General features: G+C 42.6%; 1 protein-coding gene across 4 annotated transcripts in view; it reads right to left on the bottom strand.

Moving 5' to 3' along the window:
* TTC7B (tetratricopeptide repeat domain 7B) overlaps nt 1-25385 on the bottom strand; it is a 294097-nt gene that overhangs the window by 180260 nt on the left and 88452 nt on the right. For all 4 annotated transcript variants that reach the window (XM_037832063.1, XM_037832064.1, XM_037832065.1 and 1 more), the window contains one exon: nt 18712-18833. In XM_037832063.1, the coding sequence (XP_037687991.1) occupies nt 18712-18833 (122 nt within the window). The remainder of the gene's footprint in view (nt 1-18711; nt 18834-25385) is intronic.

Here is a 25385-nt window from a genome sequence, read left to right as displayed (position 1 = left end):
AGGGATATGATAGATAAAATAAAACATTCAAATATAAGACTCATTGGTGTCCCAGAAGGGGAAGAGAAGGGTAAAGGTCTAGAAAGTGTATTCAAAGAAATCATTTTCAAAGAAAACTTCCCAAACCTTCTACACAATATAAATACACAAATCATAAATGTCCAGTGAATTCCAAATAGAATAAATCCAAATAAACCCACTCCAAGACATATTCTGATCAGACTCTCAAATACAGAAGAGAAGGAGCAAGTTCTGAAAGCACCAAGAGAAAAGCAATGCACCACATACAAAGGAAACAACGTAAGACTAAGTAGTGACTACTCGGCGGCCACCATGGAGGCGAGAGGCAGTGGCATGACATATTTAAAATTCTGAGAGAGAAAAATTGCCAACCAAGAATACTTTATCTAGCAAAGCGCTCCTTCAAATTTGAGGGAGAGCTTAAATTTTTCACAAACAAATGCTGAGAGATTTTGCTAATAAAAGTCCTGCCCTACTTCAAATACTAAAGGGAGCCCTATGACACAGAAACAAAGAAAGGAGAGAGAAATGTGGAGAAAGGTTCAGTACTAAAGAGATTGAATATTGGTTCATTAAAGGACAGTAAGAGAGAGAGGGGAAAAAAATATCCGACAAACATAAACCAAAGGACAGGACGGCTGATTCAAGAAATGCCTTCACGGTAATAACATTGAATGTAAACGGATTAAACTCTCCAATTAAAAGATACAGATTGGCAGAATGGATCAAAAAATATAAACCATCAATATGTTGCATACAAGAGACTCATCTTAGACACAGGGACACAAAGGATGGAAAAAATATTTCATGCAAGCTACAGCCAAAAGAAAGCAGGAGTAGCAGTATTAATCTCAGATAAAATACACTTAAAATGCAGGGACGTTAGGAGAGACAAAGAAGGCCACTACATACTAATAAAAGGGGCAATTCAACAAGAAGAAATAATCATAAATGTTTATGCACCCAGTCGTGGTGCCACAAAATACATGAGACAAACACCGACAAAACTAAAGGATGCAATGGATGTTTCCACAATAATTGTGGGAGACTTCAACGCATCACTCTCTCCTATGGATAAATCAACCAGACAGAAGACCAATAAGGAAATTGAAAACATAAACAATCTGATAAATCAATTGGATTTAACAGACATATATAGAACATCACATCCCAAATCACCAGGATACACATTCTTCTCTAGTGATCACGGAACTTTCTCCAGAATAGACCATATGCTGGGGCATAAAACAAGCCTCGATAAATTTAAAAAAATTGACATTATTCAAAGCACATTCTCTGACCACAATGGAATACAATTAGAAGTCAATAAACATCAGAGACTTAGAAAATTCATAAACACCTGGAGGTCAAACTACACACTCCTAAAATAAATGGTTTATAATGTAGAATGTAGGTGAACTAGCGATAGAGAGCAATTAATAAAGGGGGAATGATAACCCAATAAGAACAGATAAGCTATTGTGGGTAAATTTAACATTCTGGGAATGCCCAGGAATGACTATGGTTTGTTAATTTCTGATGGGTATGGCAGGAACAAGTTCACAGAAATATTGCTAATGTTAGGTTATTTTCTTGGGGTAGAGTAGGAATGTGTTGGAAGTAAAGTAGTTATTTTAGGTTAGTTGTCTTTTTCTTACACCCTTGTTATGGTTTGTTTGAAATGCTTTTTTATTGTGTATCTTAAAAAAAAATTTTTATATAGTTAAAAAAAAAAAAGAGTTAATGACAATCAATGCAATATATGATACAGGAGTGGATCTAACAATGGAGGAGAAAACCTCAAAGGGGCATAAGGAAAAATTAGGATATAGAATTTAAGCTTTATATCCATATTAATTTTCTTGAATTAACTGCAGTTAAGTTAATGACATGAGTAAATATCCTGGTTCGTAGGAAATGTACATGGAAGTGTTATGAGTTCAAGGAGTATGATATAGGCAACCTGCTCTCAAATGTTCAGAAGATGATAAATGGGTAGACAGATATTGATAGAAAGATAATAGATATAGTTGAAAGAAAGAGGGGGAGAAGAGAGGGAGGGAGGGAGAGAGGAAGGAAGGAAGGAAGGGAGGGAGGGAGGGAGGGAGGGGGAGAGAGGAAGGAAAGAGAAAGAAAGGTACTGCAAAGGTAGCAGAATGTAAAATTGGTAGATACAGACATCGGGGGGTGGGGGGGTGTTGGAGTTCTCTGTATGGGGTTTGTATTGTATTGGCAATTGTCCTATATTTTTGAAATTATTTCAAAATAAAAATTAAAAAAAAAAAAACCATGTCAGCTTGCTTTTTGATAATTCCAGGCTATTTCCTCTCCCACACTTTTATCCCTACCTTCTTGTTCTTTTGACTCTTCTGTCACTTCTTAGTCAATTTTCATTCCACCCTCAAGTGGTTTCTCCTCATTGTGGGTCCCAGGCCCAGAAAAGCCCTGATGGGTCAGGTTCAAACCTTCAGGGTGTCAGGACAGTCCTCCAGGGCAGAACCCCCCTCACTTTCAGCACTAATCTCCAACCGGCCGGCCGGGCTTTCCAATAAATACGTGCTGGCTATTTTAAGGTCTCCCGTTCTCTGGTCCATTGGGTGCCCCATTTTGCTGCCTTCTGCTTTCTCCCATACAAATGCCATTAACAGGCCAATGGTGTGGCCACAGGTAGATTGTCCCTATGGCTTGTATTTCGAGGTCCATGGGGATACCACATCGTCTAGTTTTGTTGTAAATGCTGTTCATGGTTTTTTGGTTTTGCTATCTAGTTACTACATCTTTTTTTTTGTTTAATGTGGATATATGAAGTAGATCAAAAAACCATGTTGTGTTGCTTCCTTCTTCGCAGATTTTCCAGCCACTAATTCTTGCCTTGACCTCTACAGGAGCTGACAAACCCTCCATGCCATAGGGTTTTATCTATTTATTTATTAAACCCTTATATGGTGCTTACTACGCATATTGTAAGTACTAACTCATTTAATCCACCTAACAAACCTCCAGAGTAGGTACAATCATTACTCCCCCAGTGTACGGATGAGGAAACTGGGACACAGAGAGGTTAAATGATTCACCAGGGTCACACTACTAGACAACAGAAGAGCTAGGAGTCAAACCCAGGCAGTTGGATGGGAGTCCTGTGCTCTAACATCCAGACGATGCGTCTCTCACAGGCACATGAAGTGTGGCTGGCCGAGACCCAGAGCTCAAAGGTGACACACACCCCACTTCCTCCAGGATCTTGGTCAGACAGTAAATCTTGCTCTTCAAAGACCGAGTTCAAAGATATCTGATGAACTCACCCAGGCAGTTAGCTATTTCCTCTCTCCCCACCTCCCTCCTTCTTCCCCAGCACATCCCTTCAGTACAGGGCTGTTCTCAGGTGTTATAATTATTCATTAACATCCTTGTCTTCCTCAGGAGCTCAGAGAACACTTTTTATTCATCTTCTATCCCTACAGTTACCAGTTACCCTAGTGACTGGTGCTCCGCAGTGTCTCAGTAAACACTTACGGAATTGAGTAGGCAAGTTTTAATTTACTAGCTCAAATGTACTTGAAGGCAATATAATTGTGTACTTTAAAAAAAAATCTGTAATACAGAAATTTACTAAGTCTGGCTAAGGAGTTTCTGGGTATTCTTCAGGAAAAAAAAAACACAGCATTAGATTCTTCCTGGTATTTTAATTGCTCATTTCCAACACACAAGAATTGCTGCTTCTGATGCTAATTTGCCAGGGAGATTCAAAGAAGAACCAGCTACCACACCCATCAGCCAAGCACCTGCCAGCAAGAGAGGATGCAGATTGTGCCAAGGGGAGGCAGAAGGAAGAAGAGCTAGCAGAAGAAAGGTACACCCGTCAGTGCCAAACCTAGAGAACCACCACCAAACACATCTGTGAATAAAAAAGTAAAACCTGAAACCCAAAATAGAGAGAAGGTGGAAAAACCAAATGTCAGCTGAAAAAATACTTCATTAATTTTTAAAATCCTATGATTTGGCCACCGCCCTGATCAAGATGGCAGAGTGAGAGACACTTCAGGGCTCTGTCCTCCCAGAGAAGCACTGAACAACCAGTAAGAACCGGCAGAAACATCTTTCTAAAAGCTCCAGAAAACAGTTAAAGGGCTACAGGAACAAGGCAAGCACCAAATCAAGAAAAAGGCCACTTAAAGCAGGCAGCTCTCAGGGTGCCCTGGCTGGGTCCTCCCCGCCCCTCATCTGTTCAGCTTGAAGCCGGCATGGAGAGTGGATCCCTGGTCCCAGTTCTGGAAGGAGCAGAGTAGCCCTCGAGCACATACTGGGAGCACGAGTGTCTGCCCCAATCTGTCTGGTGGGGGCCTGAGGGACTCTCTGTCCCAGAATGTGCCCTGCGTGTGGAAGGCGGCTCACAGGGCTCTCCTACGAACCACTGTGGGAGAGCAGACAAGTCGTGCTGCGTGGGGTGAGGTTTGGCTGCTGTGGGACACACAGTGCAGTGCCTGGGACTGTGAGGAAATGGTGTCCTAGGGAAGAGGGGACATTTGGAACAGTGTAAATGGGGGAATTCCAGGGGCCACAGTGCATGCCCAAAACAAGACCCATTCTCAAAAAGGACCAGGGCCTGGAGCTATTCTCCAAATGCATCGTATGGATAAATCCTGAAGGAGAGCACTCTCATAGGTTATTCTGTAAGGATTGGGAAAGGTACTTTCCTTTTTTCCTTCCTTTTTTCCCCCCATCTCCTGGCATTCAAGGAAAGCTCTGTCATAACATTAGCTAGATAAAAGCTTAAGGAACAGACGCTTCAGAGCCTAATTCCAGTGATGAAACATTAACATATCAAAATGCCCAGGTTTCAACAAAAGATTATAAAGCATACAAAGAAACAGGAAACGATGGCCTGGGCAAATGAGAAGATTAAAGCATTAGAATCCATCAACCAGGGGGACCAGAACTGGGACATACCAGACAAAGACTTTTTTAAAATGGCCCTAAATATGCTCAAAGAGTAAAGGAAAACATGGATAAAGAAGTAAAGGAAATCAGGAAAACAATAGGTGAACACAAAGAGAATACCAATAGAGAGATGGAAATTATGAAAGAGAACCAAGCAGAGCTGAAGACCACAGTAACAGAAATTTAAAATTCCCTAGAGGGATTCAACAGCAGATTGCAACTGGCAGAAGAAAGAATCAGAGAACTTGAAGATAAGACAATTGAAATCCTCTGATTTTGGGAGCAGAAAGAAGAAAGAATGAAGAAAAGTGAGCAGAGCCTGAGAAACCTGTGGGGCACCATCACACGTACCAATATGTGCCTGGTGGGAGTGCCGGAGGTGAAGAGAAAAAGGTGCAGAGAGAATATTCAAATAATGACTGAAAACTTCCCAAATTTAACAAAAAACATGAATATATACATCCAAGACGCACAACAAACTCCAAAAAGGATAAATCCAAGTAGACTCATTTCACGGCATATTATAAGCAGCGTGTCAAATGGCAAAGATAAAAAGAGAATTTTGAAATCTTCAAGAGAGAAGCACCATGCCACATACCCGGGGGCCTCAGCAAGATTAAATATCAATTTCTCATCAGAAACCAAGGAGGCAAGAAGGCAGTGGGATGATATATTTAATAAGCTGAAAGCAAAAACTTGCCAACTAAGAATTCTATATCTGGCAAAACTGTCTTACAAAAGTGAAGGAGAGATTAAGGTATTCCCAGATAAACAAAAGCTGAGGGACTCCATCACCACTAGACCAGCCCTCCAAGAGATGCTGAAGAGGTTTTGCAGGTTGAAAGGAAAGGACTATAGATAATAGACCGAAGCCACATGAAGAAATAAGATCTCTGCTGAGGATAATAACATGGGTAAATAAATATAAATGCCAGTTCTATTGTATTTTTAGTTTGTAACTGCACTTTTTAGTTTCTATAGGATCTAAAAGGCAAATGCATAAAATGTAAAATTTATACATGCTTATACATTATGTATTACATACAAATATTATATACATGTTTATACATTAAGTATAATGTATTATATGTTTATGTATAAACATATATACATTACACATAAACATACATGTTTACATATGCATAACATAATACATAAACATATATACCATTATATAATAATACATAATAATATGGGATTCATATTATTATATTAAATAATTATTATATAGTTACTATTATATTAATAATATAATTATTATTATACAATAATATATAATACATATTATACATAATACTATTGAGTTAAGGTGGTATCAAAGCAAATGAGATTGTTACAGATTTTGGATGTTAACTTTAAGCCCCATAGTAACTACAAAGAAAATATCAGAGCATCTGCAAGCTCATAGAGACAGAAATTAGAGTACAGGTTGCCAGGGGCAGGGGGCAGGGGGAATGGAAAGCTAATGCATAATGGCGTAGGGTTTCTGTTTGGGAGAAGGGAATGTTTTAATAATGGCAGTTGGTGAAGGTAGCGCAATATTGTGTATGTGATTAATCCCACTGAATGGTTAGCTTGGAAATGGTTGCAATGGGAAAGTTTATGTTATATATATGTTCCCATAATTTCAAAAAGAACAAAAAATAGCAACTAAAGAGATAATGACAATTAAATGCAGTACATGATCCTGTATGGGATCTAGCAAGGGAGGAGAAAAGGCTCAAAGGGACATTATTGGAACATAAGAAAAAATTGGAATATAGGCTATAAGCTTTGCAACAATGTTAAATTTCTTGAACTTGATAGCTGCACTTAATGTGTTTACGTAAGTGAATATCCTTGTTCTTAGGAAATGTACATAGCTGTATTAAGTGTTCAAGGAGCATCACATATACAACCTACACTCAAGTGTTCAGAAAATGGATTGAAAGATGTATAGTTAGATAACAGACAGACAGATAAAATGACATGGTAAATGTAGCAAAATGTTAAAATTGATGGATCTGGGTATCTGGGGTAGGGGTTAGGTATATGTTGGAGCTCTCTGTATGGGTTTGTATTCTTTTTGTAACTGTCCTGTAAGTTGGAAAGTATTTCAAAATAAAAAGTTGTTTAAAATTCTATAATTTAATGCAGGAGTTTGCTATGCGAGTGTACAATCACATTGTAGATTTCCTTATTGGTGTGCAGATCTATGGCTGACATTGCTAGACAAATATAAAGGCAGACATTTGTTAGACAATTTATGGATCCTACCCACTTTCAACAGAAGGCTCTAGTATTTCCTAAGGAAAGTCATAAATTCTCCAAAGATGTTGCAACCATTTTCTGTGGTTTAGCTCAATCTTTCTCTGCAACTCTAAGAGCTGGCTAAAAATACCTCTGCAAAAAAGAATGGAGAGAAGAGAGAGAGAGGGAGAGAAAAAGAGAGAGGGAAGAGTGGGGGAGGGGAGGGGAAAGACAGAGAGTGAGAAAGAGCGAGAGAAAGATCCTTTGAAAAGAACGGGTACCTCACAACACTCTCCCACCCTCACCTCTACCCCTGCCTTGGTATAAAATATTAATGCATTCTTCACCTACACCAGGAAAAGGAAATGGCAGGCCAGTGAGCTCTGCTCTGGACCAGAGCCAAAATAGGGAAGCTGTGTGCTCTCCCTGACTCTCCTTCCCATCCACCTGCTTCTGGGCAGGGACATCTGGACCCGCTCTGCGACACACTAAATTACCAAGAAGGCTCCCCACAGTCTGACAGCCTCGCAGAGGGTGAAACCTGGCTTCCTTCATGACCAGATGGGACTCGGATTCCTCTTTCCCAACACACATGTCATTTTCAATGGTCTGCCCTCGAGCGGCTGCCTACAAAGGCCACACTCTTGGATGCTTCTGCATCTGACTTCACCCCACGAGGTTTCAAGTCGAAGAGCTACATATCTGAAGTCTTAAAAAATACAGCCTGGGAGGCTCTGGGAGCAAATGTTCTCAACAACTAAACCATGATAGACAATAATTCTCTTCCATGCTGTGGGAACTCTGGAATCCCATCCAGATGTGTACACATTAGGCTAAAGTAAAGAGGCCCACAAGCACCAAAATTCCACCAAGTTAGAAGCTTCCCAGAAATACAATGCTCTGCCAAGGCCTACATGAGGAGTTTCTTATAATAAAGCTAACATTATGATAAATGCCCTCCAATCTCAGAGACAGGGTAAAAAGTAGAGGCCCTATGATCTTCCCAGAAAACGTACCATTTCTTGCTGAAGTCGAGGAAATTTTTGATACTTGGCATCCTCTTACCCTTTTAACAGAATAAGACTGTATCCAGGAGGACCTCGACGGTCACAGCACATTCCTGTTTTCACCACTAAGAGCAGTAACTGGAGCAGCAAGTCCCAAGAAGCCGGCCCATGCCTGTCCTGTCCGTCCTCATATCCGCAGCACCTAGCACAACACTCGGCACATTCAGGCTCTCGATATATAATGCTGCATTCACCAATTTTAAAGAAAATATACAACTGTCAGACAGGCCTCTAGGAGCACAGCCTGCTCAACTGAAAATGAGAAGTTCATTCACTCATTAGTTCATGGGCAACTACCTACCAGACATGGTTCAAGGTACGGATCCGTCCCCAAACAAAACAGCTAAAAATTCCTGCCTTGTGGGTGACACTGTGATTGTGAAAACCTTGTGGATCATGCTCCCTTTATCCAGTGTATGGATGGATGAGTAGAAAAAGGGGGGCAACAACTAAATGAAAAATAGGATGGGATGAGGGGGATGATTTGGGTGTTCTTGTTTATTTTTATTTTTTATTCTGATTCTGATTCTTTCTGGTATAAGAAAAATGTTCAAAAATAGATTGGAGTGATGCTTGCACAACTAGATGATTGTACACCATGGATGATTGTATGGTATGTGAATATATCCCAATAAAACTGAATTAAAAAAAAAAAAATCCTGCCTTGTGAAGGTTATATTCTAGTGATGGGAAACGGATGATAAAGAACTAAAAGAACAATACAATGTGGGCAAAGGGTTAACAAATCCCTTTCCTCTTCTGCTTGGGAATTTGACAGTAAGTTAACTTTCTAGTTCTGTTCCCTGGACACCTAATAAAATGTCAATTATGTTACTAGGCAACATTGCTCATGATAAAAACAGCCTCTGATTGATAACTTGCATCTGGATTGAGAGGAACTATAAATAGCTCCTAGCCTGGGGTCTCCTTGAGTGTGATGACTTACAACTGAGGATAGACCTTGGGAGACCCTGAAACTTGGGGAGAGGGTAAGCATAAGAGTTTTATGCCCGGCAGACTCCACACCTACTTAGCGTGAGTCTCGCCCCCTGGCACCTGAGCTGTCACTTGGAGGGGGCAAGTCGGGGGTGGGGATTGGGAGGGGTGTGGCAAGAGAATAGCTCCTGGGTGGCATCACAGGGAAGGGAACCCCTGCTGGCAAGCTGTGGTCCTGTTCTATATCCTTCTAAAGTGTGCCCCATGAAGGGAATGTTGAATGGAACCTCACGAAGTAGCTGTTACACAAGTGTATCTGATGCCACTTACATGCCAAGGAGAAAAATACAGCAGAGAGAAAGGGTGCACTGGTTGGACAAGATGCCTCTGAAGATCCTTTCAGGTCTAAACAATACTGATGCCCCCTCCCAGCCCACCCCACCCCACCTCGCCTTTGTTATTTAGCTCCTATTCATCTATTTAGCGTCATGATTTCTGCTCAGTCACTTCCTCAGGAAAACACTCCCTAACCACAAAATCTGGGTCAATTTCTTTTTAAAGTGGACTCTCAAGGAATGGAAGTTTTCCTCCCGAGCGCTGTCTCAGGGTGGAGCTATCCATCCAGGAGGATAAAAACCTGAGTTCTCTCTGGGAGCAGGGAGCAGGTCTGGCTGCTCACCATTTCATCCCAGCCCCTGAAGAGGGCCTGGCACAGAGAAGCAGCAGAATGCATGCTAGTTGAACAAGTGAATGTCGTAACACGTAATCTGAAACCAAAACAGGTAGGCAGTGTTCCACTACCACACAGTACACTCCTGTGTGTCTGTTTATTCACGCTACTGCCATCCAGAGCATACTCCTAGCTTTTGTCCATGAATGCTGCTATTTGAGTAAGGTCTTATTTGGCATTTCCCAGGGGATCAATTTCCAATTCTATCAAGAAATAACTGGGAAATGCTAAAGGAAAAATAAAGCTAACTCTGACTTTTAGACATCATATTACACAACCATCTCTTTTTAGGAAGAGCTGCGAGGTGAAAAGCTAATGTGAAAAAGATAGCATTGTCCCTCCCCTTTCCTAAGGCTTAGCCCACTTGTAATTATTTGTTTTACGTCTTTATTTCCTGCTGGACTGGATATTCCACAGGACAGGGACTGACTCATCTGCTGCCGAGACCCTAGTTCCTAGTACACAAATATTTGAAGGATGAATAAATAAGTGAATGAATGAACAAATGAGGATTCTCCCCTCTCCTCCTGCCCCCATTAAAACTGAAAATCACTACCATAGACAAATCCAATGTGAAGAACTGGAGCAGATTCTTATACCAGTTCATCTTCGAGGGAATTCTAATCTCGGAATGGAACTATTTGTATTCTAAAGGAATTATATCCTGCTGTCCAAGAGGCAGTATACAGTAAGGCAAAACCATGGGGGGAGGTGTTTTTGTGAGATGCAATTAAACTGCCAGTTAGTTCACTAATCCACCCACCCCACCATTGGAAGCCTAAAATGACCTCCTCCGTGCTTCTGAAGCCAAGGACAGAACCAACACATGCATTTACTTTGCTGAGTGCCGATAAAGCTTCCAGACAGCACAGGATTCTACTGCTCATTAAGTGCATTTCATGTGCACAAGGAAAGCAATTACCTGTTCCCCATAATTCATTTCCCATAATTCATCACTGAAGAGGGTGGTCTTGGCGTTTCATAATTAAAACTGACAAACTCTCCATTGTTTCCGTACTCAAGTTTTGAGGGCATGAAGGGGTGAGTGAAACCTACCCACATTTAAACAAAACAGAGATTTGGGCTGATGCTTTTTATTACATAAACAAATAAGTAAATAAAATCATGGATACAAATTACATTTGAAGGGGTCAAAAGTAAGTTTACCATCTAGACTGGCTAAGAAAAGTCCTTATTGTTGAAGCGTAGCGTCACACCTCAAACTATACTGCTCGGTGCTCCATTTACATGAAACGGTTAGTCCGTGGCCAGCGTGGGACAAATGAGTGCAAGGAGAACGGGTCTGGGTGTGTGGAGAAGGCGATGTTGTCCTGGCTCTGCCACCAAGGAGTTGAGTGACCTTGGACAAATCTGTTCGTCTTGTTCACTGTCTGTTTCCCCAACCAAAATGCAAACTCCTACAAGCAGTGATTGGGTTTTGCTTGTTCAAGGCTCTATTCCCAGCACTACTTGTCACCAGTAAGAAACCTAAATAGTTGCTGAATGCTTATTGGACATGATTTCCCTGGATCCCAGATTCCTCATCTATAAAGAGCAGTGATTGAAACAAATGCTTGCTAACATCCATTCAAGAGCCAGCATTTTCAGGCTCTAGACTCTATCACCAGTCAGTTCAACTAATAGGAAAATGATCCTCAGTGGTGAAAGGACGTATAAGTGCTTAGCACGGTGCCGGGTGCCCAAGACTCCAGGTTGGCTGTAGTCTTCCAGACACGTGAGTGCCGAGCGACAAGCAGCATCACTAAGGTGACCCTGGCTAGGCAGGCTGCAGGAAGATGCCCCTTGCCTCACACCACTCCATAAACCTCCCTTCTGAGGCTGTTGCAAAAAAGGAAGTAGACCTCTTACGCATAGCCCCCCTCCCTCCCTCTCTCCCGCCAGCGCCTCCTCCCCCCACCCTACCTTCCTCTCAGTCAACAGAGTAACTCAGAGCGGCACCTGCTGAGTTAGAATGCGTCTGTGGGTGCAATCAGGTAAAACAAACCAGGTCCTGAAAAAGTGGACAGACATGACTCTGCTGGCACCAGACTCATCAGATGAGCTGCCTTTTTGTTGCATGAGAAGGAATTTGGCTGGTCTTTGTCCCTGGTTCCTGGGAGATACCCTCTAATTCTTTGGAATTCCCCATAGAGGAGTGTCTTTTTTTCATCCATGGTGGGCACACTGACACAGCTCACAGTTTCTGCTAAGGAGGTGGCCCAGGGCGGGGCCAGCCTCACTGTGGTCTAGGGTGGGGGGCTGGCCACAGAGGAACGACCAGCCATGTTGGGACTCTGAGCCACATGATAGCAGCCTGACCTCCGGGGAGGGGACGGGGGCTGGAGATTGGGTTCAATCACGTGGGCCCTGATTCGCTCAATCATGCCTACATCATGAAACCCTGGTAAAAACTCTGGACACAGAAATTTGGGTGAGCTTACCCGACTGTAACTGGATTACCTGCCATGGTTTCCCTACCACTCCTCCCTGGGATCAGAAGTTAATAAACCTGTTCTTGGCCTTTCCCAAAACCTTACCCTCCTGATTCAATAGCTTCTCCACACCTGAAGAATGAATTCTCTATTCCTTAGCCTGGTATTTTAAGTATTTAAATCTTCCACCATCTTTCTCCTATCCATCCTTCCAGCATGAACTCTATCTGGGAAAAGAAAATGGAAAGGGAAGTAAAATTTATTGAATAGTAGCCTACATACAACGCCTCTACTTCCTCCGTAACCACTTGCTCCTTACTCTCCCCAGTCTAACTTCTGCCTCTACCATCCCACCAAAGGTCTTTTGAAGGTCACAATTTCTTCTTTGTTAGCTAATTCAATGTTCACGCTCTGGTTCTCTTCTTAACATCTCAGCAACATTCACCAGAGGTGATCACTTTCTCCTTCCCAGCACACTTTCCCATTTTGGGCTTTACTGAGAATATACACTCATGGTTTCCCCCCTACTCCTACCCTAGCAGCATCTTTACAAACTCCTCCTCCTCTATCCAATTTCTAGCTCTTGCAGGTCTCCAAGCTGGGTTCTGGGCTGTTTCTGCTTTTCTCTTTACACTCCGTCCCTCAATGATCTCATCCAATCCCCAGGGCTTTAAATATAATCAACATGTGGAAACTCCCAAGTTATAACTCAAGCCCAAACCTCCCCTCTGTGCTCATATATCTTCCTAGTCGACCTTGATGCTTAGATGCCTCACAGGCATCTCAAACATAACATGCCAAAGGGAAACTCTTGACTTCCCCCTCTCCAAATGGGATCCTCTCCTTGCTCCCTCCCCATCCAACCAATTACTCAAGACTGAAACTGGGGAGTCATCTTTGATTTCTCTGTTTTCCCAAATCCAATTCATCAGCTAGTCTGGACATCAGTAGGTCTAACATACATCTCAAATCCATCCTCTTCTCTCAGTCTCTACCACAGTCAACTCTGAGGTGGGTATCCCATGAGTCCTCTCATCACCCCCCCTTTCTTTCGGTGACTTGGGGATTTTTCTTTGGACAACCTCCCCCCACCCCCACCCCCACTGAGTGCTGCCATAGCTGACCTGCCTTCTCCAAGGTAAGCAAGAACAGGGGTGTCAAGACTCTCCTCTTTCCCACTATGCTCAGGCCACAATGGACTCCTTTCAGATTCCTGAACATACCAAGCTCTTTTCTGGGTCAGGACTCCTGCACATGCTGGGCCCTCTGCTTGGAATATTCCTTCCTCTGCTTTCGGCATGATTAGCTCTTTCTTGTCCATTAGGTCTTGTTTTCAATGTCACCTCTTCAGGAGGGTTGGCCTGACCACTCTAAGCAGGTGCCCCCATTATTTGCTTTTCCTGCACTCATTGATCTCCTAGCACTTACCATAATTTGCAATTATATACATTGATTTACTTGTATATTATCTGTTTCCCTCACTGGACTGTATCCTCCACGAGAGTCTGGACTACGTCTTATACTCACCAATGAGTCCCAGTCCTGAGCATAATACTTGACACAGAGCAGAACTCATAAATACTTACTGGATGACTCACCAAACACACCTACTGCCTGCCAGACTCTGTGCTGGGAGGCTTACACAGAAGTCCACATCCCCAAAGCTTCACTCCCCTTGCCCATTCAGGAGGCCATCCCGGCACGGCAGCCTTCCTATTTGTTCCTGTGGAAACCTGGACTTCCCCTGACACAACATTTACCAAACTATCCCCAAACGGCTTGTTTTAATTCTCAGTTCCCCATGGGCTTTTCATCACTCCACTCCCAGTGCCTGACCCGGGGCCTGGTACCTAATAAGTCTGCAATCAACCCTTTTTAGATGAATGACTAAATGACCTTACTGAATGAATGAATAAACGGAGCTGGGGATTTCAACCGATTTAAAGTGGGTAGGTGTTCTTTTGTTGTTTCTTTCCACTATACACTACTGTATTATAACCTAGATCACATGACTTATATTCATGTCTTACCTTTTTTCTTTTCTCCTCCTTTCCCAGAGGCCTAGACCCACTCCTTTTTAATCACTGAATTCTTGAAGAGTGTCATATACAGAGAGGAGATACATATTAAATGCTCACAGAAAATGTGTGTGGATGCTCCCGTGTTCACTGCGTTTGACATGTAATGTAAAAAGTACTGTGCAGATCAGCAAGTGAACATGCAGATCACTGCTCGAGGGAAGACGGCCTGGAGCCCAGTGCCCGGAGCAAAGCCCGGCGAATGGCCTGGGAGGGCCTGTCAGCTTCCGTGGAGTCTGAAGTCTCTGAAGCAGAAAGCCCGGGGTGGGGGGCACCCCTAGTCCGCAGCCTGTGGGACCCTGAAGGGCCTCCCAGCCCCTCCCAGCCCCTCCCACCTTCCAATTCGAGGCTACCCTGAGCAGGGCTGAACAAGATTATTGCCGAAGTTTGAAAACTGTTTAAACCAATGCACAGGGGCGATATGGTCTCTGACGATCATAACAGAACTTCCACACCACTTTATCCCCTGGCTTGACTGCAAAGACCTCAGGGGAACCCAAAGCCAGAACCATTCCTGCCTCACCTCCTACTTTCTCCAGGTCAGGACCTCCACACAGAACGCAGGGGGGTCTGGTCATCCATCTTCTCATGTCAATCCATCCCACCCTCCAGGGAGGAGGGAGAACCACGGAGAACACACACTGGCATTCATCCTGCTCACCCAGTACACCTGACGTGGCCAAGAGGAAGTCTCTTAAATGTCTTTGCTGCCCTTTGTGTATTCTGAGCCTGACCACAGCGTCTCAAGGACAAGGCCGTCCCTCTGCTATAGGCTGTGCCCCCACAGCTGGTGCCCAAAGCTGCTGCGCTCAGACCCGTCAGCCCCACTCCTTTCCCTGGACAACCAAAGGCATGATCTGTTATTAGGTGTTATCCAAGCTAACTCCCACCCATCTGGAACAAAGCTCACCTAAACCAGCAACTGATTCAACAAGCAGTCTTCATAAATTACTGCCTTTCCTCACAAACCCTGGTGGTGTGAGACTCAGCTATCCAACAAGGGAAGCCTACTTCTCCATGAATCTCCACTGCAATTGGAGTCTGACCTGAATCTTGTTGCATGCTTAGCTGGTAAATCAACTGGGAACCTCATCACTGGACATTACAATTTACTACTTGCTGTCTTGTCTGCCTGACACTCCACGACATGCCTCCATGGGCATTTTCTTATTTGTTCTTCACCCCAGCTCGGAGATAGGTGGTTTTAACCCTGTTTTACAGATAAAGAAACTGAGACTCAGAGAGAAGAAGGGCTGATTCCAAATGCAGGTTCTCTGGCTCGAACATCCTTATTGCCACTCACTCAAAGTCGCTGCTGTGGATGAGGCAACACAGAGGCAGCAATCCTGGCTCTCTGAGGCGAATGCTCTATGATTTCACCCACCATGTGGCCTTAATGAGAGTTTTTCCACCCTTCACAGGCTTGCTGCTGCCACCCAGAGGGAGGAGAGAAATCGACGTGAAATAGATGTGGGTGCATTCCAAGTCAGATCATGCCCAGGGAATCTTGGGGCTGGGGCGTGGGGGTTGCTGCAGACCTGGATTGCACCAGTGATTATCTCCCTCCAATGAGGAAAGAGGGAGGAGAAAGAGGAGGGGGGGGAGAAAAAGAAGGAGGAGGGAGAGGGGGTTGAAGGAGACAGGGGAAGGGACGAGAAAGAGGGTGAGAGGAAGGAGAGGGAGGGAGAGCAAAAGGAGAGCTAGGAGAGTAAAGAAGAGGTTGAGAAGGGAGAGGAGAAGTAATCGACGCTTGGTAACTTGATGAAGATAAGACCCGAGAAACGCTTGATGAGAAAACACCATCCTCTGGCAACATCTCGTCCTGGGAGTCAACTGCTTCCTTGCAGAAAGGCAGGGGGTGGACAAAGCCACCGTCTGAGGGTCCATCAAGCCCCTCCCCACAGTGCGACAGCATTTCCCCTGCAGTGGCGTGGTGGCACCCAGGTCACACGTCACCTCTCTGATTTAGACTCGCCGTAATTTTTTGGTAAACACAACAGTGTCACCTGACCTAAGGGATTAGGAGGAGAGGACCCAGGAACTGGTCCTGGGGTCAGCTTCCTTCTGAGAGAGACGCCCAGGTTCACAGTTTGGTGGTCACTCCTGGAGAAGACAGGAGAGTTATGAAGGAATATTAGCAATTACCATAATTCAGTCAGTCCTTGGGTATTTGGGACAACCAAAAAACTGACTATATGTTTAAGTATATTTCCAGAGGAAAAGATGTGCTTTATCAATTTCCAAATTTCTTATTGCCCAACTCTTCTATAGTCAATTTCCTACCACTAAAAATCAATCAAACTCTGCCTGTTATATTCTTCCAGATGCATATAAGAAAAGTGCAGAAAAATAAAAAACAAATGAAAACAAAGGAGCAAATACGGCAGAAGCTGAAACTACAGGAAGCCACTGGTGCTTAGGGACAGCAGCCACCTCCACCCTGTCCTTGCCTGCTCCATAGATACTGGCTGTAGATGTCCACTGACCAATGGCCCCTGTCATTTAGCATGTCCGAAACTTCACACTGATTTTCTCCCTTCACCTACATTTGGTGGTCTCAAATCAGCACTCACCATCACCTACCCAAAAGTAATCCCTAGCTGTTGTTGAAGAATCCCAGCGTTTAGAACACCGCAGCGAGCCGAGACCACTGAGATACCTGGTCCAATATCATTACTGGGCTTTAGAACACACAGAAAAGAGCAAGAAGACAAGAAAAGAGGAGGAAAGACTGCCAAGTTAAGCATCTCTTAGGCCACATCAATGAGTTAGGAAACAATCCTCAACATGCAATCCATCGTATAGGGCAAGTCTCTCACAGTTAATATTTTTCAGCTGGATTTCACAGGTGGCCAACATTTCAGGGAAGGAGGTCACAGCCCAATAGCCCCACTTCTTCCTCTCCCAACAAAGAGGCTTCAAAAAATGAAAAGAAGTTATCCAACCATCCCTTATCAATCTCACACAAGACATTTTCAATAGACATGATTGGTTTGCCATCCCTGGAAGCCCCAAGGAAATCAATTTCTGTCTCTGGATTTCCATATCCAACACATGCTCACAGGTTAGAGAGAAGGAGACCAAGGACCAGGGTTCCTCTGTGACGACGACCACTTTTGTGCGAAGGCAGAAGCAGATCACTAGGAAATGTTGCTATTTACAACAGCAGAGGAAACAGAACTTAAATCGAGGGGATATGCGTCATTGCTCAGACAATCTCAGTCAGCGGCAGATGAGACCAAACCCAGACAACACCTTTGTGCCAAAGCCTCCAATCCATTCCAAACCTTGGGGGGTTTACATGGCCTTTTGTGAGGAAAATCACGACTTCTCCCACAAACGGTTTAATAGAATTTGGAAAATAAGAACTTACTCTCAACAAATGGCAAACAGATGCACGTAAGTCTTGGCCACCAGGAAACCCCACCTCCGTGAGCTGTGCCCCAAGGTTTGAAACTCTTGAAAATGAAGAGGAAGCAACTCCTTTGTTCATTTTCCAAAGGCTGGGCCTCAAATAGCACTATTTGACTATTCCTAGAGGAAGGGAAACAGGCTTCTAGGGACCTCCCATGGCGAGCCTAGGAGGAGCTACAGAGGAACCAGATACCTACTGTTGGTCTTCATGCACATCTATCCTGCAGCACAACGTCAAAACAAGGGACAACTGAAGAAACTTGGAACACGATCATCACATTTCTCAGAAGAGCAACACAAAAAGGAAAACAAATATCAAATGCATTACAGAACTGGTCCTTACACTCAGGTTCTTCAGCCTTTCTTAAACCCTTTTCAAAGGCAACTTAAGTAGAAAACATTGTGTGACATCAAAGTCACACTCACTTTCATAAAAACTGTCCGAGATTTGGCAAATCCAATTCTGTGAGCTGACTGGCCATTGAAAGGGAGATACCCTGTGTGTCAGAGTTTCCAATTCATTAACTTCCCTCCCAACAAACTGAGGCCTGTGTGGTGCCATTTCCAAGGAGGAAGGGCATCACTAAAAGACAGCTCCCCCCACCCGGTCTGGGTCCTTCATACACTCACTCAGGCCTCCTCCTCCAACCCGTCTCCCACCTCTAAATCTCATGGGAAAGCAAGAGAGCCCAGTGGAGAAGAGACAAGACACAAAAAAGGCCTATGTTCATTCTTTTTAAAAAAACTCCAATTCCAGTTCATATTTAAAACTGCTTGTTTATTATAATAACTAAACTGGAGATAGCATCATAAGGCTTTCTATATTCCTTCTTTAGAAAGTGGATTAAAAAATGAAGAAGGCTTACCCATTTTTGAAATAGAGGACATGGGCTCTCTGAAGTCCTGTTTCTAGGAAAAAACCTAGTTCTTGATCGTGGGGAGCAGGGCCAGGCTTAGGGCTTCTGTTTTGAATATTAGTAAGTATTACCTAGAAGGGGAGAAAATCGGAAAACTAATCAGATGCACATCCGAGGCCACTTCCTTCAAACCCTACCTCTAAATGTACTACACAACTAGAAAAACCAACTTCCTAAGGCAAACATCAGTGCACAGATACAGGTGTAGAAGCTCAAGTTCTAGAAAAGCCGGAAGAGTGACTTCTAATAGGCAGGGAGCTACCAAGAGACCTGGGGCATGCAGGGCCTTCCCAGCACTGAGAGTGGAGGAGCAAAGGGTGTTGACAGCTGGCTGGATGGTGACAGGGGAAGTATTACAGGTAGAACAAGGCACTGACAGCGAGGCTGAGTGACACAGGAGCAGGTCCCAGCAAAGGGCAGAAACAGTCATCAGCTACCAATGGTTGAGGCCACTGACGGGAGCTTGATGAGCTCCACCAGCAGCCGAGTACCGCCTGATCACCACCGGCCCTGGAATTAACCAGAGGGGACAACTCACGAGGCTATAAAGTTGAAGCTAGTGGACTGAGTGGCCATCAGCTATTCTCAAGGGGAGAGCTAAGGAAAACAACCTCAGTTCCCTCTCTCCCAAAATTTGGCCACTTGCTCAACAGATAACAAGGTTTGAAAGGTTGAAATTTTTACCCCTGCAAGAAAGACTGCCAACTAATCAGGAGAAGGACTTGCCAGTTGGGTGGGTTGTAGTGAAGTGTAAACACAGATCTGCTGTTACAGAGACTGCTCTCTTTAAACTCCCAAATCCAATAAAGCATTAATCAACACAAACCTACTTGTGGCCCATTTACAAACCATGCAAGTGTTCTCTGGCGTGCTTTTAGCATTTGCTGAAAGTCAGCAGCTCTTCAAAAGACCCATTTGTTAGCTAAACCTCAGATGTTCTCAAGGTCTTGAAACTGATCTCCAAATGGAGCTGAAGCAATTGCTGGTTCTCCAACCCATGAACTTTGGGAAACCGAAAAGTAGAAGCACACAGTCAACAAGAGTTTGAGGAATGGAATCCAGATGGGCAACCTTGGCATTTGAACCACATGCCAGCATTTTACCAAAAATGCCTGGCTCCTTCATGACCTGACACTCAGCTCCACACCACCCTCACCCTCCCGCATTTTCCACTCCTCCTCTCCCCACCCCCCAAGAGCTGGAGATGCACAGAGTGTGGTCCCCAACACCTCCTTTCCCTCTTAAGTCTCTCCCTAGACGATCTCATCCATTGCTATGGGCTTTAAATATCATCTACAGGCTGACAACTCCCAAATTCAGACTTCCCTAACTCAGACTTTCTCTGTGAATCCCAGACTCATATATCCAACTATTTCCTTGACACCTCCACTTGTAGGTCCATCACTAAAATTTTAAAAATTACCACAACAAAAAAAATGCTTTGTTGATTTTAAAGCAAAAACAATTCAGTACAATATAAAACAAAAATTAAAAATCACTCCAAAATTCTGCTATACCGAAAAAGCCATAGTTAACATTTGTTGAACAACAATCCAGATATCTCTATGTATATATGAATTAAGAGAAAGATAAAAATCATTTCACAATAAAATGAGATCATATTATATATGTTAGCTTCAAATTTAAACCATTATATTTAATTTTATTTAAATTTAACAGAAGAAACTAAAGTGTAACCAAAGTTATCATTCAGCTTCAGAAAAATGATTTTGTATATAGTTTACAAAAGATCTCTCTAAAGTTAAAAATGTTATATTTATAATATATGTCTATATATATATGTTTGTGTATATGTATATATACAGATAAATCATTATTTTACCTCCATATTTCAACTTCACATAGCATTTATTGACTCATTATAAAGACAAAGAAATTAACCTATTCATACTATCTTCTACTTTGCCTTCTCGTTCAGCCTCCCATTTTTGTTCTATTACTATTTTTACCCTGCTCAGGTGACTAACAATTACATTCTACTCCGTAATTGTTTTGCATCAGTTCTATGTTAAAATGCATTCACTGTTTCTTGAATTCCTTATTTTGATTCATCTCTTGGTTACTAAAATATTGCCAAAAGTATTCATGGATGTAACATTCCCTGAATTCTTGTATGTTAAAGAATGTCTGTCTCTTGCCTCTATCCCTGAGAGTCAAACCAGATTGAGTATGACATTTTTGGATTTCACACTTTTTCTGCCTCAGAACATGGCAAATGATACTCCACAGTCTTCTGACATTGAAAGTTGCTGTCAGAGGCCAGCTTAACTATTCCACCTGTAGATGATCGGCTAAGAGCAATTCTTTTTTCTCTGAAGACTATAAATCTCCCAGGATTTGTCATGCCATTCATCATTCCATGTTGTCAGTTTTTCTTGGAACACAGCATGAACTGTCAATCAACAAATTCAGATCTGCAGTATAAAGCAATGCTCAGGAGTCAGGCTACTATTCTGGGTTCAAAACCCAGCTCCAGTGCTCTGGGCAAGTCACAGCCTTTCTAAACCTTCCTAAACAGGCTTTCTAAACCTTAGTTTTCTCATTCGTAAAAGGGAGATAGCAATATGACTGTGGACTAAATGAGATAAAGAACGGACAGAACATTTAGTACAATACATAGCAAGTGCTCAATAAATTACTGCTTTGCTGAATTTTTGTTTGTATATTTTTTTGTGTCATCTTTCTCAGGAATACTATGTGCAATGTCTTGATTACTGTGATTTTGTAGTAAGTTTTGCGATGGCAAAGTGAGTCCTTCAACTTTGTCCTTCTTTTTCTTTTTTCTTGTTTCAGCTCTTCTGGGTCTCTTGAATTTCTATGTTAACTTTTAGATCAGCTTTTCAATTTTTGCGAATGAGGGAGCTGAGATTTTGGAAGTGATTTGGTTGATTTTGTAGATCAATTTGGGGAGTATTGCTATCTTAACAATATTAAGTCACCTTTCAAATGAACATAGGATGTCTTCCAATTTTTTTTAAGTCTTTAACAATGTTTTATATTCTTCAGTTTTGCACTTCTTTTGTTAAATTTTTTCCTATGTATTTTATTCTTTTTCATCCTATTTCAAACGGATTTTTCATTTTCAGCTTGTTTATTGATAAAGTGTAAAAATACACATGATTTTTGTATATTGATCTTTTATCCTATAACCCTGCTGAACTTGTTTATGAGTTTTAATAGCTTTTTGGCATGTGTGGATTCCTTAGGATTGTCTATATTTAAGAGCATGTCAAATGCAAATACAAATAGCTTTACTTCTTCCTTTCCAATCTAGATACTTTTATTTCTTTTTCTTGCCTAATTTCCCTGACCAGAACGTACAATACTATGTTAACAGAAGTGGCAACAGTGGACATCCTGGCCTTGATTTTAGGGGAAAAATCCAGTCTTTCACCATTAAATACGTTGTTAGATGTGGGTTTTTCATAGATGCCCTGTATCAGACTGAGGAAGTTCATTCTATTTCTAGTTTGTTAAGTCTTTTTATCATGAAAGGGTGCTGGGTTTTACCAAATGCTTTTTCCGCATCTATTGAGATGATGATGTGGTTTTTGCCCTTTAGTCTATTGATATGGTGTATTACATTAATTGATCTTCAGGTGTTAAATCATCTTCACATTCCTGAAATGAATCTCACTTGGTGATGCTGCATAATCCATTTTATAAATGCTGGATTCAGTTTGGTAGGATTTTTCTGACAATATTTGCATGTATACTCATAAGAGATATTGGTTTGTAGTTTTCTTTTCTTGTAACGTTTTTGTCTGGTTTTGGTATAAGGGTAATACTGGCCTCACAGAATGAGTAGAGAAGTATTCCCTCTTCTTCTATACTTTGAAACAGTTTCTTAAAAATGGTATTACTTCTTTAAATTTTTGGTAGAATTCAACCGTGAAGCCATCTGGCTGCAGGCTTTTTTGGGTGGAATTTTGTTAATTACACTACTTCACTTCTGAAAGTTGAGCCAACCATGCATTCCTGCTATAAATCCCTCTTGATCTTGATGTATTATCCTGAATTTGATTTGCCAGTTTTAAGAATGTTTGCATCTATGTGAATGAGAAATACTGATCTGTAATTTTCCTTCCTTGTAATTACTTTGTCTGGTGCTGGTATCAGGGTAACGACAGCCTCATAAAGTGACTTAGGAACCGTTTCCTCCTCTTCTATTTTCTGGAAGTTTCTGTAATATTGATATTATTTCTTCCTTAATTGTTTGGTAGAATTCACCAGTGAAGCCAACTGGGTCTGTAGGTTTCTTTATGGGAAAATTTCTAACTACAAATTCAATTTTTAAATAGATACAGGAAAATACAGATTATCTATTTCTTCTTGAGTGAAGCTTTGGTAGTTTGTGTCTTTCAGGGAATTTATCTATTTTATGTAAGTGTTCAAATTTATTGGTGGAAAATTGATCACAATTTTCACTTACTATTATGGATCAACAGTGGGTCTCCCCTTTAATTCTGAGTATTGGTAAGTTGTGTCTTCTCTTTTATTCTTATTCAATCTTGTCAGAGGTTTATGAATTCTATAGATCTTTTCAAAGAATCAGTTTTTGGTTTCACTGATTTTCTCTACTGTTTATCTTTTTATTGTTATTTCACAGATTTATGTTCTTATCTTTATTATTTCCTTCCTTCTGCTTTCTTTGAATTTGTTCTTTTTCTAGTTTCTTGAGCTGGAAGCTTGGATCATTGATTTGAAAACTTTCTTCCTTTCTAATATAAGCATTTAATGCTATAAATTCTTCTATACATTTTTTCTTTATAAATTTTGAAGCTCTGTGCACATGATTTTAGAAATGTCATCTTGATGAACTGACCCCTATCATTATGTAACGTTTCCCTTTGTCCCCTGTAATATTCCTTGTTCCTAAGTCTACTTTCTAATATAATATCACCCTAGCTTTTTTCTGATTCTTGTTTGTGTGTACCTTTAATTTTGTCTATCTATATATTAATATTTAAAGGGAGGGTACTGAGTCAATCTAGTTAGCAGCTGAACTGGGGCTGAGCTTTATTGTTTCCATAGATACCTTCATCTACAACCTGGAGTCTCCTCCTGGCAGCCCTGGCCCTGCCTTTTGGGCTGTGCTCCTCAGGCAGGGATGGGCTGATCGGAGGAGGGAAAGAGCTGGGTTGTGGAGTCAGGTGTTCACATTCTTCCAGCATGGGCTGTTAATTTGTGCTTTATGTGGGGCTGGGATGCTGGAGGATTTTTCTGTGTTTCTGTTCCACCCTAAGTTTTAAGCAGCCCCTGCATGTCTGTGTTACAGAGCACGTATCTCTCCATGTTCATGCCCCTCACAGCAGCTTTCTGTTGTTACGTGTTACTTGGTATTGTGTTTATTGTGCAGCTGCCGGTGGCAGGTGGGGGGTGTGGAATTCACAGATCTCTTGCCCCAGCCTCAGTCTTACACAGGTCTGTACATCAGGACCTCAGAGATGGATTTTCTCTGCATCCCTGAGCCCATCCTCAAGTGCCCTTGCTGGCTATTTCCCTCCTAGCTCCTGGAATGCCTTCTTGGGACAAAAGGCACCTAGCTCCCACCCATAGGAAACCTTTGAATATGATCACACTCCCAGGGATCCAGACTTAGCCCCAAACCATACTCTTGATTGGCACCCCATCACAACAAGGGCACTGCCATTCACCCAGTTGCCCAAGTCAGACGAGGGCAGGGAGCCTGGATGCTGCTCTCCTTTCACTTCCACTATCATGAACCTCCAAATGAGCTCTCGCATATGTCTGCGTCTGTCCATTTCCAGAGCCACTGCCTTCATCCAACTACCAGACTCACTGTAGATTTCTACAGCAGCTTCCCAAGTGGGGAGGCTCCACACTTCCCTTCCATGCTCCACACTTATTCTCTGATACACACTTATTCTCTCTTACAGAAGGGGAAATGGACACTGCTCCACCGACTGAGTTTGCCCACCTGACTCCACAGCCCAGCTCTTCCCCTCCGTCCGACCAGCCCATCCCTGCCTGAGGAGCACAGCCCAAAAGGCAGGGCCAGGGCTGCCAGGAGGAGACTCCAGGTTGTAGATGGGACGACTGGGGAAGCCACACAGGGGGAGGGAAAGGGAATAGCAGAGCTCAGGGTTTACCCTCAAGTCCAAGCATCTTGAATTTAATCCCTTCCTCACGAATAGGCTGCAGCACAGGGGCCCGGGCAGAAGCCCTGTTTGGCAGGCTTGAAGCCACCACCTGTTCTGTGGATAAACACTTCCCTGAGAGAGGACTGTTGGCAAGTACCCTTCACAAGTGCAGTCTGCTTTGGCAAAGGCACATACCCAATGACTGGGGAAGCAAGCAAGCAGGCGAGAAGAGGCCAAACATTTTGGTCAAAAGACCCATTAGGTTCAAGGTCTGGTTGACACTCCTCACCACTTGGGGCACTGAAGACAACTCCCTCGATCTCTTAGAGCTTCAGTGTCCTCATCGATACAATGGGATAATAATGCCTACCTCACAGGGCGGTTAAGAATTGCAAATGAGAGATTTATCGCACAAATAAATATTAATAATCCTTAATAGAAATGTATTGAAGTTGCCTTTCAAGTAGGAATAAAATAAGGATATCTACCATCACTGTC

This window comes from Choloepus didactylus, chromosome 4 (assembly GCF_015220235.1).
Source record: "Choloepus didactylus isolate mChoDid1 chromosome 4, mChoDid1.pri, whole genome shotgun sequence".
NCBI classification, from domain to species: domain Eukaryota; kingdom Metazoa; phylum Chordata; class Mammalia; order Pilosa; family Megalonychidae; genus Choloepus; species Choloepus didactylus.
This window is presented reverse-complemented; position numbering and strand designations above follow the sequence as displayed.